The sequence below is a fragment of the Chiloscyllium plagiosum genome, chromosome 3 (genome assembly GCF_004010195.1).
Source record: "Chiloscyllium plagiosum isolate BGI_BamShark_2017 chromosome 3, ASM401019v2, whole genome shotgun sequence".
Taxonomy (NCBI): domain Eukaryota; kingdom Metazoa; phylum Chordata; class Chondrichthyes; order Orectolobiformes; family Hemiscylliidae; genus Chiloscyllium; species Chiloscyllium plagiosum.
This window is the reverse complement of record NC_057712.1, coordinates 79,802,142-79,821,750: the sequence shown is the minus strand read 5'-3', so window position 1 is coordinate 79,821,750 and position 19,609 is coordinate 79,802,142. Positions and strand designations below refer to the sequence as shown.

At 39.3% G+C, this 19,609-nt stretch overlaps 1 protein-coding gene across 3 annotated transcripts in view; it reads right to left on the bottom strand.

Moving 5' to 3' along the window:
• Window positions 1-928: 928 nt before the first annotated feature.
• scara5 (scavenger receptor class A, member 5 (putative)) overlaps window positions 929-19,609 on the bottom strand; it is an 82,382-nt gene continuing 63,701 nt past the window's right edge. For all 3 annotated transcript variants that reach the window (XM_043685073.1, XM_043685078.1, XM_043685084.1), the window contains one exon: window positions 929-6,579. In XM_043685073.1, the coding sequence (XP_043541008.1) occupies window positions 6,443-6,579 (137 nt within the window). In that variant the 3' untranslated portion in view covers window positions 929-6,442. The remainder of the gene's footprint in view (window positions 6,580-19,609) is intronic.

Sequence of the window (19,609 nt, the reverse complement as noted above, 5' to 3'; positions counted from 1 at the left end):
TGCGGTTCAATGAAGGGGTGTGAAACAATACAAATTAGAGGGTACAATTCTAAAGAGGGTGCAGGAGCAGACGGCCTGAGTGTAAATGTGTAAAGATTATTGAAGGCAGTAAAATAGATCATAAAGCATATAGTGTCCTAGGCTTTATTAATAGAGGAAGAGAGTACAGTAGCAAGGAGGTGATATTGAGGTGTAAGATATGTTTAAACTTCAGCTAGAGTACTGTAAACAGTTCTTCCATTTTATGGGAAGGGTGGGAGCACACTGGGAAGAGTGCAGAAGCAACTTAGAAGAATACCTTTATTCTATAAGGTATTTATAAAGGTAGATCAAAGAAGTTGGGGCTGTTCTCTTTAGAGAGAAGGAGATCTGATAGAAGATTTCAGAATCATGAGCATGCTGAATAGAATGCATAGGGATAAACTGTCTCCATTCATAAAAGGAATCAAGAACAAGACAGCACAGATTTAAAGTGATTTGCAATAGGAGCAAATGTGATATTCACACAGAGAAAAAAATATTCACACGTGTAGTTAGGGTATGGAACGTATTGCCTAGAAAGGTGTTCAGTTCAGATCAACACAGGTTGTTGAGGCATTCAAGACAGCATTAGATGCTTAGGAGAACGTGAGGACTGCAGATGCTGGAGATCAGAGCTGAAAAATGTGTTGCTGGAAAAGCGCAGCAGGTCAGACAGCATTCAAGGAGCAGGAGAATCGACGTTTCGGGCATAAGCCCTTCTTCAGGAATATTGACGTTTCGGAATATTCCTGAAGAAGGGCTTATGCCGAAACGTTGATTCTCCTGCTCCTTAGATGCTGCCTGACCTGCTGCGCTTTTCCAGCAACACATTTTTCAGCATTAGATGATTATTTGGATATAAATAAAGTTTGATGATATGATGAAAAAGCAGGAGATTGGCAATAGGTAGAATTAGAATTAGCTTTATTATCACATGTACTCACAAGTTTACAGGTCGTCACTTATAATGCCATCCTAGGTACCAACTTACAGATTCTTAAGAACAAATTCTTAGGGAAAAAAATCAGAAAAATAAAGCAATTTAAAACTCCAGCAATTAATTAGAAAAATAGAGAATTAAGTGTTCAGAATAATAGTTCATCTAACCCAGACTGGACTGAACCGGGAGTCCATGCTGGCTTTTACTCCGGACATCACTGATGCTGCCTGAGGAAGGGAGGTAGAAAGAAATAGAAAGAAAATGCAAAAAAGAGAGAGAGAAAAATAAAAGAAACAGACAGAGCAGACGGGTTCTGGCTTAGGAGTCTGACTCTACCGCCATCTTGTAAGTAAGTTTCAGGTAATGATGCTCATTTGAACAGCCAGTGCAGGAACACTAGGCCAAATGGTCTCCTTCTGTGCCATAACACTCCTGTCATTCTGTGATTACCTTGTTTTCACATTAAAAGAAGTGGAGGACCATCAAAATTATTATCACTTTTTATTTTGTATAACCTGAGGTAAGTTTTCAAGTGAGTTCTTTATCTGTAAACTGTGATTGGAAAAAAAATCAATGCTACAGAGGGAGGAACAGCAGAGTACTGAGATGTTGCCACTGCCCAGATACAAAAACTGACTAAAGTATGAAAAAAGTGGAAATTAATCAAAATCTTCACAATTAAACAGGTATGACTTTCATATACAGCATTATTTTGTCAGAAAGTGGCCATTTTAATGTGTGAAGCTCTGAAAATTGTTCACAAGTTCTAAAAGTCAATAGGTAAGTGCTTTCATCACTATTATTACTGAATTGAACTCAGTGCTACAGTAAAATAGTTATCATAAACCCCTATCGTATCTGTCAAGGTAAGACAGATAGAGAAAGTTTACCTTAATATGTAAAGCACTTTCACTGTAGTTTGCATTGGTTTAATACCAATTTCCCAATTGCAATATTAACATGTAATCTTATTTGCATATAAATACATGTGTGTAGGGAACAAAAATTGCCTTAAATTCAAAGTGTTGGAGACAAGTAAATAGGAGAAAAGAAAAGCAGAGAAATAAAACTGGCTTCTGGCTTATATTAAGAAGCATGTTAACTCATCAGATATCTTTGCTATTGTGGGGAGGGCATGGTATAAAGAAGTGGCAAACAAAAGGTAAAAGACCTGGAGATGCATGTGTTTGCACATAAGTGATCATGGCACTCGGTTGTCTCTTTGCTAGCACATAAATTTGAAGCGATGTTGTTGTCAGGTGAATTTTCTCTGTCCCACATATGGCACTATCCTTGTTTTCAAATCTTTTGAAGGCTTTGCCCCTCCCTAACTCTGTAATGTTTTGTAGCTTGACAACACTCTCCACATCCCAATCATTGGATTTCTCAAACTCTGTTCTATTTACATTCCTGATTTTAACTATTTCCACAATTAGCAGGCGTATTTTCAGCTGCATGACTCCGAAGGTCTGAAATTCCATTCTCTCCTTAAAACCTACCTCGTTTGCCAAGCCTTTAAATCATCTTGCTGAATATCTCCTTGTGTAGTTTAGTGTCAAACGTTGTTATGTAACACACCTATAAAGCATGTTATGCTGTTTAATTATTGTAAAGGTGCTACATAAATTAAACTTGTTGTTCTCTCATTGTTGGACCAAACTCCTGCAGATGCCTAACTAAAAATACTCTGGAACTACCTTTTCCACATGGTTCAAGTGGACAGCACACCATCACCTCCTCCAGCAAAATTGATGGTATTTAATAACAGTAACACCCATATCATAAGAATGAATATTAAAGAAAAAGAACTGTGGAGCAGCAAGGAGATCAAGTATCAGTGTATACCAGTCACTAAGCTAATGGGCAGACCCCGAAATTGACCTTTCTGCCTACCTGGCCCCACTTCATACAGAGGATTTGTCCTGAGACCCTTCTAGTCTCCTGTGGTAACATCATCCCTTTCTTCCCAACCCCCCCCCCCCCCCCACTATTCCTCATCCACATTTAACCAGGGAAATTAAGGATAGTATCAAATTGAAAGAAAAACAATGCAATGCATCAAGGATTAGTGGTAAGACACAGGATTGGGTAAATTTTAAAAACCAACAAAAGATGACCAAAAAGTAATAAAGAGGAAGGAGTAACATTTCGAGGATCAATTTGCAAATATTATCAAGATGCTCAGCAGGAGCTTCTTTACACATAAAAGGAGAGAGCAACCAAAGTTACACTCGGCTCTTCGAGAAGGCAACATAGAAAATTGTTGCAGGTGCAGGTCACTTGACTCTTCATGCTTGCTCTACCATTACCCAACAAAACCAAAGAAATAATAATTGAGAACCAGGAAATGGCAGAGGAGTAGAATATATGCATTGCATCAATGTTCACTGTATAAGATACTATTAGTATTTCAAAATTATAAATATTCAAAGGGTAAAAGGAAGAGAGGAAACAAATATAATAACTATCACAAGAGAAAAGGGACCAGGGAAATTAATGGGGCTAAAGACTGGTAAGTCCCCTGGACTGGATGGGATGCATTCTTGAATATTAAAGGAAGTAGCTGCAGAGATAGTGGATGCAACGGTAGAAATCCTCCAAGAGTCCTTGGACTCTGCATTCCGGAAGATTAGAAAACATGAAAAGACAAGACAAAACCAAGAATTATAGGTCAGTTAGCTTAATGTCTGTCATTGGGAAATTGTTAGATTCTGTCATTAACAATAAAATAGAAAGCATCTTAAAACACATAATATGATCAAGCTGAGACAGCATGGCTTCATGTAGAGGAATTAGGCCTGACAAATTTATTAGAATTTTTTGAGGAGGTAACAATTATGATAGATAAAGAAGAAATAATATACTTGCATTTTCAGAAGGCAGTTGATAGGACACCATGCTTTAGACAACTTAATAAGACAAAAATCTATGGTGTTAGAGGAAGTACATTAAGATAGATAGATAGACTGACAGACTAATTAGTAGAAGACAGAGAGTTAGGATAAGGGGGGCATTTTCAGGATGGCAAGATGCAACTCGAAGAGTGTCTTAGGGGTAAGTGCTGGAACCACAATTATATGCAATATATATTAATGATATACGCGAAAAAAATGAATATACAATAGTCAACTTTGCGGGTGATACAAAAATAGGTTTGAAAACAAATGTTAAGTATGATAGAAAGAGTCCAAGGAGGGATATGTGCAGGTTAAGGACATGGTCAAAAATTTAACTGATGGAACATAATGTGTGAAAATGTGAAGTTGTACACTTTGGCAGGAAGAGTTGAGGAACTAAATATTTTTTTAAATGGAGAACACCTGCAAAAAGGTACAGCACAGAAGGATTTACAAGTCCTCATGCAGAAAAGCTAGCATATAAATTCAGCAAGAATGTCTGCCTTTATTTCAAAGGGAATGGAGTATAAAAGTAGGGAAGTCTTGCTGAAAGTATATGAGGCATTAATCAGATCATAGCTGAAATACTGTGAACAGTTTTGGGCCCTTTATTGAAGGAAAAATATACTGTTATTAGAGACAGCCCAGAGAAGGTTAACTAAGCCAATCCTAGATACGTAGAGATTGTTTTATGAAGATAGAGCTTCAGGTTGCTCCATTTGAAGCTTCCTATCTTACCTCCAACACTTTCTGTTCCAGTTCCAGCAACTGCTGCTGCAGCATGAAAGCACTTCTCCTTTAAGAGAGTGAGTTGCCTTTATCACACGTTCCTAAGTTCTCTGTTAAGTTGCAGTCAGTTAGAAGCATGTTTTGGATGGGCTGCACAGCATAATCATTGAGGTGAACAAGTCATCTGAAGCTTATGTGCTGTCTGTCTCAACTTGTCCAAGCTCAGGATAATTATGCTTCACGATCACAGGATCTGAACATGAGACTGATAATTTTTTTAATCCAAATTATTTTTACTGATAGGAGAATCCAGAACAAAAGTGAATAACCTTAAAATTAAAGCCAAGCAATTCTTTAATATAATCAGAGAGAACTTCATGATGAAACTAGTAGCAATCTCCCATAAGTCTGTGGATCTTGTGTCAATTAAGCTTTCAAAGTTTGAGATAATATTTGTTTCTTAGAATTAACAGAAATATAGTTCTGGACTTTGCATTGTCCTACCAGTGTAAAGATTGTTTAAAGATGTTTAAAGATTGCCAGCCTGCTCACTGCAACCCAATTGTCCCTGCCCCTCCTGTGGTTTTAGCAGTGGAGGGAGAGGCATTCAGCAGCCAGCCACCAGTGGGCTGATTAAGACCCTTAAATGATGAGATTACAAACAACAAGAGAGGCCACCTCTTCCTAAACTCGTAGGCTTCCCTGTATAGGTTGGGATGGACAGGGGAAGGGCACCATCTAACATGCCCCTGGGTCCATAGAATGGCTCCTAATGTGTTACCACTGTCCGTCACTTTATGGCCTCTCATACTGCAAATGCCACATCCAGTTGCGAGAGCCAACGATCCACCACTGAATGTCTCTTGATCATGAATGAAGCATTGAGAATGACCTCTGTGCCTGGTGCCCCTGCTAGTCATGGAAGACATTTGGCATCTGATTAGCTGGCTGCATTTTAAGTGGAACTTCATATCTCTAAAACATGGAAACTCCACTGACAGTCTATTTCAAGCCAATTGACTGTTAACTCGCTGCAGGCCAGCTGTTTTTCACCTGGGCTTCTACCTTGGCATCTTGTAAAATAAATTCCCTGGAATAAAGGCAGATAATTATGATTGCTGTGCAGGTCAGCTGTGTTCCAGTTGAATGGTGGTAGAATCTTGAGGGGTCAATAACTTAGTCTGCAATCCTATGTCCTATGTTCTAATACCCTTTAGTTAGAAACATGCTATGTGAGAAGCTACCAGCACAATTCAGTTCATTCCTTTGCTGTAAGTTATGTTGCAGGATTTGGATATTGCAGCACTGCATCACTTAAAGTGGTTAATTCTTAGACAAAATTGCAATGAGCTCTGGGTGAGGATATAATTCTTATGTCAACCCTGTTAATGAATGGAATATTTGAGATGCCATCTTGGAAAAATAAATATTCATATATCAAATGCAGGTTTTGTTTGAACATCTTGGACTGCCAATATACCCCAGATCATTCTAACATATAGCTAGTAATTCAACACCAACTTAATGGAAGGAACAAATGACAGTAATAACGTTTTCTTCTATTGCTGCTTTTCAAAGTCATGCCAGTAACAAGAACTATAAAATTTGGGTCCATATTCTTCAGTGCAAAGAATTGTGATTATCAAACAATATAACTATTTATAATAATGGTCTTTTTCACACATAATATTTCTTGAATATAACTGCTTTTCATAGATATTGTGAAATAAATGATTAAATTATGAAAAATGGGTTTACTTTTAACAGGGTTTTTAACAATAAAAGAGAAATCAAAGCAGAAACAAATACCATTTAAAATGAAAATGTTTAAATGATCAATGATTCCCTTTCCAAATCAGTCAATCTTGCAGACTACTCCTGCATCCTCTGCATGCCCACAGTTAGTTTTTCCCCATCCTGAGAATTTGCATTGAAGAATCGTCTCCTCAGCTCCCGTACAAGCAACGTCATCCATCCAGATATGACCAGTACCTGTAAACAATCAACACAATCCTCTTAATCAACCTGTTTTCATTTAAAAATACTTAAAGTAAAAATTCTCTTTGCAGACATAAAGTAAATCAAAATGACTTGATATTTGAAGGTGAACAACTTTGATGATGAAATTATATCTTTCAAATTTATTTTAAATTTACTGCCTGTATTCAGATTTGTTATCCATTGATGTGTCCGTGACATTTAATGTGATTTTTTCTGATTCAAACTGTTGATCGTTGCCTGGAACAGCAAATATAACTTTGTGTGCCAGATTTCAGATACTAGCATATTTGTCCAGAATAGATAAACACTGAAGTGAAAATTTGTTGAAAGTTGTCCAAAATGTGCTCCTTTTAGCATTTTAAGAAATGGCAAATTTTGTGCAGTTTCTGTCATATCAGCTTTGACACAAACTTAGATTTCAGAACTTCATGCTTTCTGGTGAGCATCCTTGATTATTTTTCGGAACGTGAAATGGGCTGACAAGAACAATGTTGTGAGTTGAGTGCATGCGAAGGAAGAGCTTAAAAGTATATGATTGGAACTGGGTTTAGTAAATTGAATTGAGATGACAGTGAACCCAAAAGTAGATCAAAACCAAACATTTCTATTTCTCTACATTTTGCATATAATCTTGCAGTGTTTTTAAGAGCATTTAAAAATGACTTTTAAGTGTTTGCATCAATTTTAAGGGGATCAATTGTAATTTCTTTGATCATGAAAAACCCTTGACTTAGAAGTAGTTCCAAGATAATGGAAGTAACATACAAATCAATATGGCCAGATACAAAAAAAAATTGCAGCACAGGGCACATTTACTAGGAGCTTTACATGAAAATTAGATTCCATACAGTGTGAAAACAGGCCCTTCGGCCTAGCCAGTCCACACTGACCCTCTGAAGAGTAACCCACCCAGTCCCATCTCCCTCTGACTAATGCACCTAACACTATGGGCAATTTAGCATGACCAATTCACCTGACCTGCACATCTTTGGATTGTGAAAGGAAACCGGAGCACATCCACGCAGACACGGGGAGAATGTGCAAACTCCACACAGACAGTCGCCCGAGGCTGGAAGCAAACCTAGGACCCTGGTGCTGTGAGGCAACAGTGCTAACCACTGAACCACTTTGCCACCCCCCCCACCCCCCCTAGAAGCAGGGCAGAAAACTAAATGCAGGTTAGAACCAGGATTGTGAATTAAACAATTTTACTGCTGTTATTTCAGCTTTGCCAGAACTAACCAGATCATTTAACTGGGAGTGTCTGAGGAATCTGTGCGATGAAAACTGTCATGAACCTTAGGATATTCTGCAGTAGTGTGCCATTTTTTGTGCTGACTTTCTCAAGGGACTTTGGATGGAATACAACTATCAATACAATGCACAATAAAACCATAGTCTGGTCATAAAATGACTCAGTGAGGATCAATGATTAACAAATGTGACCATAGAGAATATCCAATCAAAAATGAAGGCATTTCAAGCGGTGAAAACTGTTGGTAGGCAAGAGGATTAGAATGATTTTTTAGAAACCGGCAGTGGATGACTAAAAAGCTAACAAAAAGGGAGAAAATTAATACTGAAACTAAATTAACAAGAAATTAAAAACAAACAGCAAGACCTTCTAGTAGTGTATAAAAAGAAACAGAACAGATAAAGTGAGTGTTGGAACAAGAAATGGCAGATAATTTAAACATATATTTTGCATCAGACTTCATGGCAGAAGACACTGTAAACATTCCAGGGAAATCAGATAAGCGATGTGCTATTGAGAGGAAATATTTTATAGCATTCTGTAATACAAGGAACAATATATTTAACAAATTAACTGAAATCATAACAGACAAGTTATCAGGACCTCCACCCTCAAAACCCATCCCTCGAACTGAAACAAGGACAGAACCCCCCGATCCTCACCTTCAACCCCACCAACCACTGGATACATCGCATCATCCTCCACCATTTCCACCACCTACAAACAGACCCCACCACCAGTGATATATTTCCATCCCCAACCCTATCTGTGTTCCATAAAGGCCATTCCCTCTGTGACTCTCTTGTCAGGTCCACTATCCCAATCATCCCACCCTGCCCTCCCAGCAAGAATTGCAAAACTTGCACCAATACCTCCACCCTCACCTCTGTCTAAGGCCCCAAAGGAGCTTTCCACATCCATCAGAGATTTACCCGCACTTTCATACATGTCATTTACTGTATCCATTGCTCCCGATGCGGTCTCCTCTATATTGGGGAGACAGGACACCTACTTGTGGAATGCTTCACAGAACATCTCCAGGACACACACACAAATCAACCTCACTGCCCCGAGGCTGAACACTTTAACTCCCCTCCCACTCCCCCAAGGACATGGAGGTCCTGGGTTTCTTCCATTGCCAAACCCTTACCACCCACCACCTGAAAGAAGAACGCCTCTTTTTCTGCCTAGGGACCCTCCAACTACATGGCATCAATGTGGATTTCACCAGTTTCCTCGTTTCCCCTGCCCGACCTATCACCTTTACCCCCACCTTCAGCTACCTATCGCACTCTCAGCTACCTACCCTCCCAGCCTCAGCCCCCGACCCCCATCCTACGCCACCTCCCATTTATCTCTCAGCCTCCTTAGCCCACAAGCCTCATTCCTGATGAAGGGCTTATGCCCAAAATGTCAATTCTCCTACTCCTCGGATGCTGCCTGACTGGCTGTGCTTTTCCAGTACCACATTCTCAACTCTGATCTCCAGCATCTGCATTTGCAGTCCTCACTTTCTTCCATCAGGACCTGATAGTCTGCACTTGTTTTACAGCAAGTTGTTATGGAGATGATGGAGACATTGGTCAAAATATTCCAGTTCTCACTAAATTCTGGGAGGGTTCGAGGTGACTGGAAAACTGCTAATGTGATCCTCCAATCAAGGAGGGCAGGAGACACAAAGCAGGAATATATAAGCCAGTTAACCTTACATCTATCATTGGGAAAATGCTAGAATCCATTCTTAAGGTAGAAATAGCAGGACATTTAGAAATGTTTATGCAATCAGTCAATATGGTTTTGTGAGAAAAAAATCATGTTTTACAAACTTGCTAAAGTTCTTTGAGGATATAACAAACAAAGTTGATAAAGCCAAATGGGAAAATGTATTGTATTTGGATTTCCAGCAGGCTTTCTTTAAGGTGCCACATAAAAAGTTATTGCATGAGATAGGAGTTCATGATATATGGGGTAATTATTAGCATGGTTTGAGAATTGGTTAAGACATAGATGACAGAAATCAGATTAATAAATCTTGCAGATTAAATTAGTGGCGTGCCACAAGGATCAGTCCATGGCACTTAATTATTTGCTGCCTATATTACTGACTTGGAGGGGAGGGGGCAGAGTGTAATGTGTCCAACTTTGCTGCTGATACAAAAGTAGGTGAGAGGGTATTTTGCAATGAGGGCATAAGGAATCTGCAATGGGATATAAATATACTGAGTGTGTGGGCAAAAACTTGATAGGTGGAGTTTAACACAAAAGTGTAAAGTCATGTACTTTGGTAGGAAGAATCAAAGGCAAACTATGAGTTAAAGTCTCCAAAAAGGTGTAGCACATATGGATCTGTACGTTCTTGTGCTTGAAACACTAAAAGTTAGCAAGCAGATGCAGCAAATAATTAGGAAGGCAAAAGGAATTTTTGGCTTTGGAATTTGGAGTTCAAAATAGAGGAATATTGTTACAACTGTATAGGTTGCTAGTGAGTCCACACTTGGTGTTTTGGTTCCCATGCTTAAGAAAGGATATAATGGCACTGGAGACTGTTCAAAAGAGATTCACTAAGCGGTTTCCTGAGGTGAAGAGATTGACTTATCAATAACGGATATTTCGGCTGGCTGGCCTTTTATTTATTAGTGTTTAGAAGAATAATGGGAGACTCGTGAAAAAAGATGGGAAGGAATTTCTTCTCAGAGGGTAACAAATGTCTGGCTATGTGTACACAGAGAGTTCTGGGGATTGAATCACTGAAAATATATAATGAGGAGGTAGGTAGATGTTGGAAATAAGGAGGGCTATGATGACTTAGTATGAAAGAGCAGCTGAGGGCTGGGGCAGATCAGCAATGATCTCATTGAATGGCGGGTCAGGCTTGAGAGGTTACATAGAGTCATAGAGATGTACAGCATGGAAACAGACTGTCTTGCTTCTATTTTCGTTAATCTGACTGAATGGGCAAATTGATTCGATGGGAAAATGAAATATGCCATGAATCAATTCAGTTTTAATTTCAGTTTTTATCTATATTTGAAGTCATCTCACTGAAAACTCGTCTGAAGTCACAAGATTGCATTCTTTCCAACTGTCAGATTATAAGGTAGTTCTGAAGGAGAGCAAGGCAGAGCTAAATCTGATGTACCAAGAGTTGGTGTATGGGTGCATGGGTTAAAAATTGGACGATCAATGGTGCCTGCTTTTATGGAGGTGAGCTTGGTGGGCAGGGAGAAGCACTCCTGCTCCTTCTGGCCACCAACAATGTTTCAAAGTCTTTCACAACTCCCCTCAACTGCCGAGATTCCACAGGCACAAGAAACTCAGTCTTCGGGTATTAAAATTTAAATTACAATGCAGTTATTCATCCTCTTTAAAATCTTTCAGTGACTAACCTGTCTCCTTACAGTGGGTTGGTTAACTGTCTCAAGATAAATCAATGCTGAGGGAGGATACCAACCCAGCATTTTACCAGTTTTCTTGCTTTGGAAATACTCTGCTTCAAGCATGGGTAAAGAACACCACCTCCTTCCATTATATTCAGAGGTGAAAGATTTGAAGGTAGGTTATTTTTAAAATTTTGCAGTGCTAAACCACCCTGTGTAGGAGAAACTCAGCAGGTCTGGCAGCATATGTGGAGAGAAATTGGAGTTAAGATTTCAGGTCCAGTGACCTTCTATAAAACAGAAGAACTGAAAAGGACGAAAGTAAGGACTGCAGATGCTGGAGATTAGAATCGAGAGTGTGATCCTGGAAAAGCACAGCAAGTCAGGCAGCATCCAAGGAGCAGAAGAATCAATGTTTTGGGCAAAAGCCCTTCATCAGAAGAACTGAAAAACCCTGCCCTGGATTAAACCTCAGCGTGGCTTTTTTCTTTTCCAATGTTGAACCTAACTACGTTGTGGTCTGTCTTTTATTAATTTATTTTTCCTAGGCCAGTTGTTCTCCTTAGCTCTAAATAATTTATTTCCTTTATTGGACTTGAAAGACATTCATCTAGAAGCAGTCCTGACTGCAATGTAAAACTCCTACATGAATTACCTTTATCACAGTCAAAATTAAGAAGCTATAATACAACAAAGGAAAAATAAAATGGCATTTGGATTTTTAGCAGACTTTCAATTATCCGGAAGTACCTCAGTAGTTAATTTCTACTTGTTGCCCACTTTTAAAAAGGCACTGTACTTGTGTGACTCAGTTCATATGGATCCTGTATCCTCCAGTTGATCATCTTTCACTGAGACACTGGGGTGGAAGTTAGCCAACATTGGTCTTTAAACATGGGCACTATGTGGCCAACTGTGGCCTCCAAATGGCAGTTTAGAAGTGAGTCCGTGTTCATATTGGGCAAGGACAAAAAAAAAGGTGTTCTTTACCACGCTTGAAGTAAATGTTGCAGTTTTGCCAAAAGCAGGAAATGTGGTAAAGCCCCTGCTGGAGATCTTCCCTCCAGCATTGATTTACCCTGAGTCTGTCAGTCTGTGCAATTAGAGAAGCAGTCCTGCTGAATACCTAACACCATATTAAAGGACCCTGATGACTGCCACCACTTCAGTCCTTAACTTCTCCTTTGCAACGAGATCTCTGATCCCTGATTTTAAACCTGTACATATCTAAGTGTCCAGCTTTCCATCTACACCTTGTCCCACATCCCATCAGCCCTGTCACCCTTCTATTCTTTCTCCCCAGTGACTCTAGGAATCCATCTGTTCTTTCCCCTGGACCACCCACTGAACTCTGGCACTACCTTCCTCTGCATCTTGTTCCTGAACTTCCAGGATCCACTAACTTGAGGAAAGCTGCAAAATTAGGCAGCAGCCTGATATTTATTGCAGTTCTCTCCAGTCCCTGAAGTGGGCTGTAGTTCCAGTCATTGAGATTTAGGCAAAAGTATCAAGAACAGCTTGGATCCTGCTATTCTGATCTCACCACCTGACACTCTTTGTCCTTTTTTCACCTAGTCAGGCTGCCTTGAACAAAATGGAAGCAATTTTTAGCCAACAGACATGTTTATTACTTGAAAAAGCATCAACACGCACAATTTGATCCAGACCTGAAAAACAAGGAAGTAAGCACTGGGATTTGAATCGGCAACCAGATGACTCATAGTCAAGAGAACAGCCACAGCTAACACTAAAGACAGAGTCACTAAGCACTGACAGCAGGGATTTATTTTGCTGATAGGCAGCCTAGCCTGCGGGCACATGTGGGAAATTGATGGGAAGTTTTGGGACACATGCCCACTATAGCCTGCTGTGAGCTGCTTGGGTGTGAGACCCCCCATCAGCAACATGGACAATCATTCTTAATAAGTCATGGCAAAACTACTAAGATATTTATGTAGGATGGTTCATGGTGTTTGGAAACATCTTCAAAGTCTCAATTAACTACAAGCATCTGTCTTTAATCACAATTTCTGCAAAAGTCCTGCAGCCAACAAATATGTAGTCTCTCACCCTGACAAAGCCATCTGTGTAACTAATGGATATCATTTTTTCTAAGGGATGCGCATTGTTTTTGTCAGTTTTAAATTAATTCACTTGTAATATACCTTTTTTTTGTTTCAAATAAATGATATTGAGCTAAATATTTGTAACATACACTTAAAAACATTGTTTCCCTCTTTGTAGCATATTCTAATTGATAGCAAATGTAAAACCAAATGTTGCAGAACAGGTTTTTCTTTGCAAATACAATTTGTTCTTTATGTAGAAGAAATACATTAATAATTTTCTTTCATCCAACTAAGAGTTATGTGCTAAATAACTCATCACATTTGCCCACATGGGTTACATTTACGAAAAAACAGAAGATATGAGCTATAAACATTCATAGCAATTAATTGCATCCAAATCCTTTTATTTTAATGCCAAGTTTTCTTCTGCAAGATGTGTAAACAAGCAAAGTTGATCACCAGTCAGGCACTAATTTAACACATTTTTCTTCTTTCAGGTTTCCTCTCATTTAATGCAGGCAATGGATGAGTACTTAGAACACAGAACATAGAACATTACAACGCAGTACAGGCCCTTCGGCCCTCGATGTTGCGCCAACCTGTCACACCAATCTGAAGCCCATTTAACCTACACTATTCCATGTACGTCCATGTGCTTGTCCAACGACGACTTAAATGTACTTAAAGTTGGCAAATCTAATACTGTTGCAGGCAAAGCATTCCATACCCTGACTACTCTCTGAGTAAAGAAACTACCTCTGACATCTGTCCTATATCTATCACCTCTCAATTTAAAGCTTTGTCCCCTCATGCTCGCTGTCACCATACTTGGAAAAAGGCTCTCCCTGTCCACCCTATCCAACCCTCTGATTATCTTATATGTCTCTATTAAGTCACCTCTCAACCTTCTTCTCTCTAACGAAAACAGCCTCAAATCCCTCAGCCTTTCCTCATACCAGGCAACATTCTAGTAAATCTCCTCTGCACCCGGTCCAAACTTCCACATCCTTCTTATAATGCAGTGACCAGAACTGTGCACAATGCTCCAAGTGCGGCCGCACCAGAGTTTTGTACAGCTGCAGCATAACCTCATGGTTCCGGAACTCGATCCCTCTATTAATAAAAGCTAAAACACTGTATTCCTTCTTAACAACCCTGTCAACCTGTGGGAACTTTCAAGGATCTGTGTACCTGGACACCGAGATCTCTCTGCTCATCTGCACTACCAAGAATCTTACCATTAGCTCAGTACTTTGCATTCCGGTTACTCCGACCAAAATGAATCACCTCATACTTGTCCGCATTAAGCTCCATTTGCCACCTCTCAGCCCAGCTCTGCAGTTTATCTATGTCTCTCTGTAACCCACAACATCCTTCGTCACTATCCACAACTCCACCGACCTTAGTGTGGTCTGCAAATTTACTAACCCACCCTTCTACGCCCTCATCCAGGTCGTTTATAAAAGTGACCAACAGCAGTGGACCCAACACTGACCCTTGCGGTACACCACTAGTAACTGGACTCCAGGATGAATATTTCCCATCGACCACCACCCTCTGTCTTCTTTCAGCAAGCCAATTACTGATCTAAACTGCTATATCTCCCACAATCCCATTCCTCCGCATTTTGTACAATAGCCTACTGGGGAGGAACCTTATTGAACGCCTTGCTGAAATCAATATACACCACATCAACCGGTTTACTCTCATCTACCTGTTTGGTCACCTTCTCAAAGAACTCAATAAAGTTTGTGAGATACAACCTACCCTTCACAAAACCGTGCTGACTATCCCTAATCAAATTATTATTTTCTAGATGATTATAAATTCCTTGAATAAGCTCCACATTTCTAAGTTATATGCATTTGACTAGTCCTATCAGAACTGGATAGCAATCTCTGAAAATATTTAATCACCAATTGACAGTCTTTTTCACGTGTTGCTTCTGTGACATGGACTGACTGAAAATTGCTGCTCAAAAATGCCTTACAACTCAGTATTTCTCCTTGGTAAAGAACTGAAATATGAATGGGTGGAGTTAGAGCATCTGTATGAATATTGCACTTCAAGGATACCATGTGAGCAAAAATGAATGATGATAGTTAAGTTTTTTTGTGTTCCAGATCTGGAAGTCCTTATAATGCAAATTCTTAAATTGCAATCCCTTGCTGGCCAAAATTGGAAATTTGGCTGCAATCCATACTTTTCTGTGAATTAAAATTTATAAAATTTCTGATATGCAACTGGAATGTGAGTTCATAAATGACCTACAACCTGTACCCCTGTAACATATTGCACGTTTATATCTCATGGGATTATTTTTAGCTTCCCAGTATTATTGTTAACAGAATCATTGAATTATATTGCTGTAGAAAGCTAAAGTACATTTGGATTGATTCTGGAAGAAACAATTGATGCAGCATTATCTTTTATGTAAGTTGAATTCTGATACAATAGATTAAAATATTTAAATGAAGTTTATCATTAAGCCATTTTGAATCAAGAAGAAAATACCACACATTTGCAGTTAAGATGCAGAAACTGGCTTAGTACAAAAGCTTAAATTGACATATCTCCCTCTTTACTATTACCATCAGGCCAGATTATTGACCCTGGTTAAATGAAGAGGGCAGGAGGCTGTGCCTGTTTAAAAAAGGTGTAAACATGAGAAGCTACAACACAGAACTACTTGCATACAACATGAGACAGACAGAATTAAGCAATTACCCATAGATCAGATCAAACTTTTGCAGTATCCAGTCGCGAATGGTCATGGATAATTAAACAACTAAGTCTAACCCTATTGAGGAAGCTCCACAAATAGATAGACTTGATGGCAAGGTTACATCATGTGAAATCCAGAGGTAGCTAGCCATTTCAATACAAAATTTTACTTGAAAGGTTGGAAACAGAGAGTGATGGTGGAGGGTTGTTATTCAGAACAGAGGCCTGTGACCACTGGTGTGCCGCAAAGATTGGTGCTAGATCCACTGCCTTTCGTCATTTATATAAATGATTTGGGCTTGAATATAGGAGGAACGGTTAGTAAGTTTGCAGATTACACCAAAATTAGTGGTGTAGTGGACAGTGAAGAAGGTTATCTCAGCATACAACAGGATCTTGATCAGATGGGCTGAGGAGTGACAGATGGAGTTTAATGTAGGTAAATGTGAGGTGTTGCATTTTGTCAAGGCAAATCAGGACTGGACATACATGTAATGGTAGGATCTTGGGAGTGATGCCAAACAAAAGCAACATTCTTGAGTTGCAGTTTCATAGTTCCTTGAATGTGGGGTCACAGGTAGACAAGGAAGTGAAAAAGGTGTTTGGTATACTTGCCTTTATTGGTCAGTACATTGAGTATAGGAGTTGGGATGTCATTTTGCAGCTGTACAGCATATTGGCTAGGCCATGTTTGGAATACTACATGCAATTCTGGTATCGCTCTTATAAGGAAGATGTTGTTAAACTTGAAAGGGTTCAGAAAAGATTGACAAGAATGTTGCTGGGGTTGGAGGGTTTGAGTTATAGGGAGAGGTTTAATAGGCTGGGGCTATTTTCTGTTGAGTATCAGAATTTGAGGGGTGAACTTGAGAGGTTTACAACATCGTGAGGGGCATGGATAGTGTGAAATAGTCAAGGTCTTTTTCACAGGGTAAGCGGTCCAAAACTAGAGGGCATAGGTTTAAGGTGAGAGGGGAAAAATATAAGAAACGTTGACCTAAGAGACAACATTTTCATTCAGAGGGTGGTGCAGGTATGAAATGAGGTACCGGGGAAGTGGTGGAGGCTGGTATAATTACAACTCTTAAAAGGCATCTGGATGGATACATGAATAGGCAGGGTTTAGAGGGATGTGGGCCAAATGCTGACAAATGGGATTAGATTAATTTAGGATATCTGGTCGGCATGGACGAGTTGGACCAAACGGTCTATTTCCGTCCTGCGCAACTCTATGACTATGGCTTTATCCCTATCCTCAACCACATCAGTGAAAAAGACAAGGCCTAAGTACCATCCTAGGAAGATCCAATGGCAAGAACATTCAAGGCAGTGGGTATGTTCACTGCTACAAGTAATGTTATAGTCCTCATTGAAATGGGTTAAAACTCAACAGTTGTCATAATTGCTCCTTAACTTCCATTGACAGATGAATACAGCCGTATGCAGCATCAATGGACAGGAAAATCACTGCAAGAATTTTAGATATGTATGTTCTACCAAGTGTGTATCACTGAGTTGAAAACAAATGTCTTTTGTGATGTATTCCTCTAAGCTTTTTCTGATCAAGCCTCTTTCATTTCTTTATCTTCTCAACAATACAGGAAGAGAATATTTCCCATTCAGAAATTCTTCTTAGAATCCCTACTGTGTGGAAGCAGGCTTTTCAGCCCAACGAGTCCACATCAACACTCCAAAGAGCATCCCACCCAGAACCTTCCTCTCCCCATAGCCTTGCATTTCTCATGGTCAATCCACCCAATCCACATGTTCCTGGACACTCTGGGCAATTTAGTATGGCCAATCCACCTAACCTGCACATCTTTGGATTGTGGGCGGAAACCTACACAGACATGGGGAGAAAGTAAGTTGGAACGGGTGACAATGGAAAAGCACAGAGGGTCAGGCAGCATCGGAGGAAAAGGAGAGTCGACATTTTGGCCTGAAACGTCGACTCTCCTGCTCCTCCGATGCTACCTGACTAGCTGTGCTTTTCCAGCAACACCTCTTTTCAACTCTCCAGCATGTACAGTCCTCACTTTCTCCACAGGGAGAAAGTGCAAACTCCACACAGACAGTCACCTGAGGCTGAAATTGAACCCAGGTTCCTGGTGCTGAGAGGCAGCAGTGCTAACCACTTTGCTACCCAAATTCTTTACAGTGCAAAGGTTAATTTGTTCAATATTTATCTTATAATGTCAGAAAACCTCTGTGGCACTGAGCAAAATTCCAAAAGTCACTGTCCTGGGAATGTCAGAGAAAGATGCTTTTAGGCGAAATATAAGGTCCTTCTTGTATTTAATATCCAAGCGTTCTGCAATGCTCATTCTGATACTTACATTTTTAAAAATTGAATTTGAGACATTTATTTGGAAAAATTAAAGCAAGATTTTGGCCATGCCCAAATATTGCTCCTTCTCCCCAATATGCATGGACTGGACCAGGTTAAAAAGAGGCAATTGTGAAAACTAGTGGTTTTTGGAATGAAGACATCTGATCAATTTCTGAATGCTTGATTGTGATCCAGATTTTTACACCTCAAACCTCCCAAAAGGGGTTGATATTTCAAAGGTAGAATCCTGTCCAACATTTTTAATGCTTGCAATAACATTGAAAACTCAAAAGTGAATTCCAGCCATGTGCAACAAACACACTACACTCATTACAGGCAAAGTTAAAAGGAGCCCATATGTCAGGAATCACAATGAGCTCCTGCCTCTGAAATTAAATGTTAGAATAACATACTGCAGCTTTTTTCTGTTAGGAAAACATACTGTGCCTATTTCCTTCTGCGTGCAAAAGAAAATCAGGAATAATTCTTAAATCAGTCCTGCCAACTGAAGTACAGAAATACTAAACATCAAAAGTGCACTCCTGTTTAACATGTAAACAATAATATGATGATTTAAATCCTCCCTTGACTATTTGCTCACCAGGTCCTGTAAGCTCAATACACTAGTAACTTTTCAGTCATTTTTGAAGTTGACTTCTCACCTACATAGGAGTCTGTCATGAAGCAGGAACTTTGAGGCATTTTTAAACATCTGAAGCTGTATATCTGGATCAAATTGATACAAAATTATGACACACGTTTTCCTAATGCTTTGTCTGATCCATTAGTTTATTAATTGCTGTATTTTTTCAGAAAAAGTAGCTTAGTAAATATCGAATTAAAATGTATAATGTGTACTCCGGTTTGTAAAGGTCAAAAAAAAGCAAATTAATTGCTGATTTCAGTTTAGTATGTAAAATGTTGTAAAGAATGTTTTAGGCTCTCTTCCGTTTCCTTTTACTTAACTAGATCCTGGAAAATTATTAACTTATTTTGTATTATTTTTCTTTTAGAACCTAGTGGTCAGAGTATTTAATTCACACCATATACCTGCTAATGTATCATTAATAGTTCCATGCCACCTGTTTTGATTTGGAAATGGATATTAATATCAAAGATCTACTCAGGTATTGATCTGGTGACATTATTGGTTCAACTGATCAATTGAATATTTGTAATTGTACATTTAATTGAAGTTCCGCATGAAATGAACTTTGAGAATTTTAATATTGAACTTAGCAGACATAGGCCCAAAGCCCCTTATTGC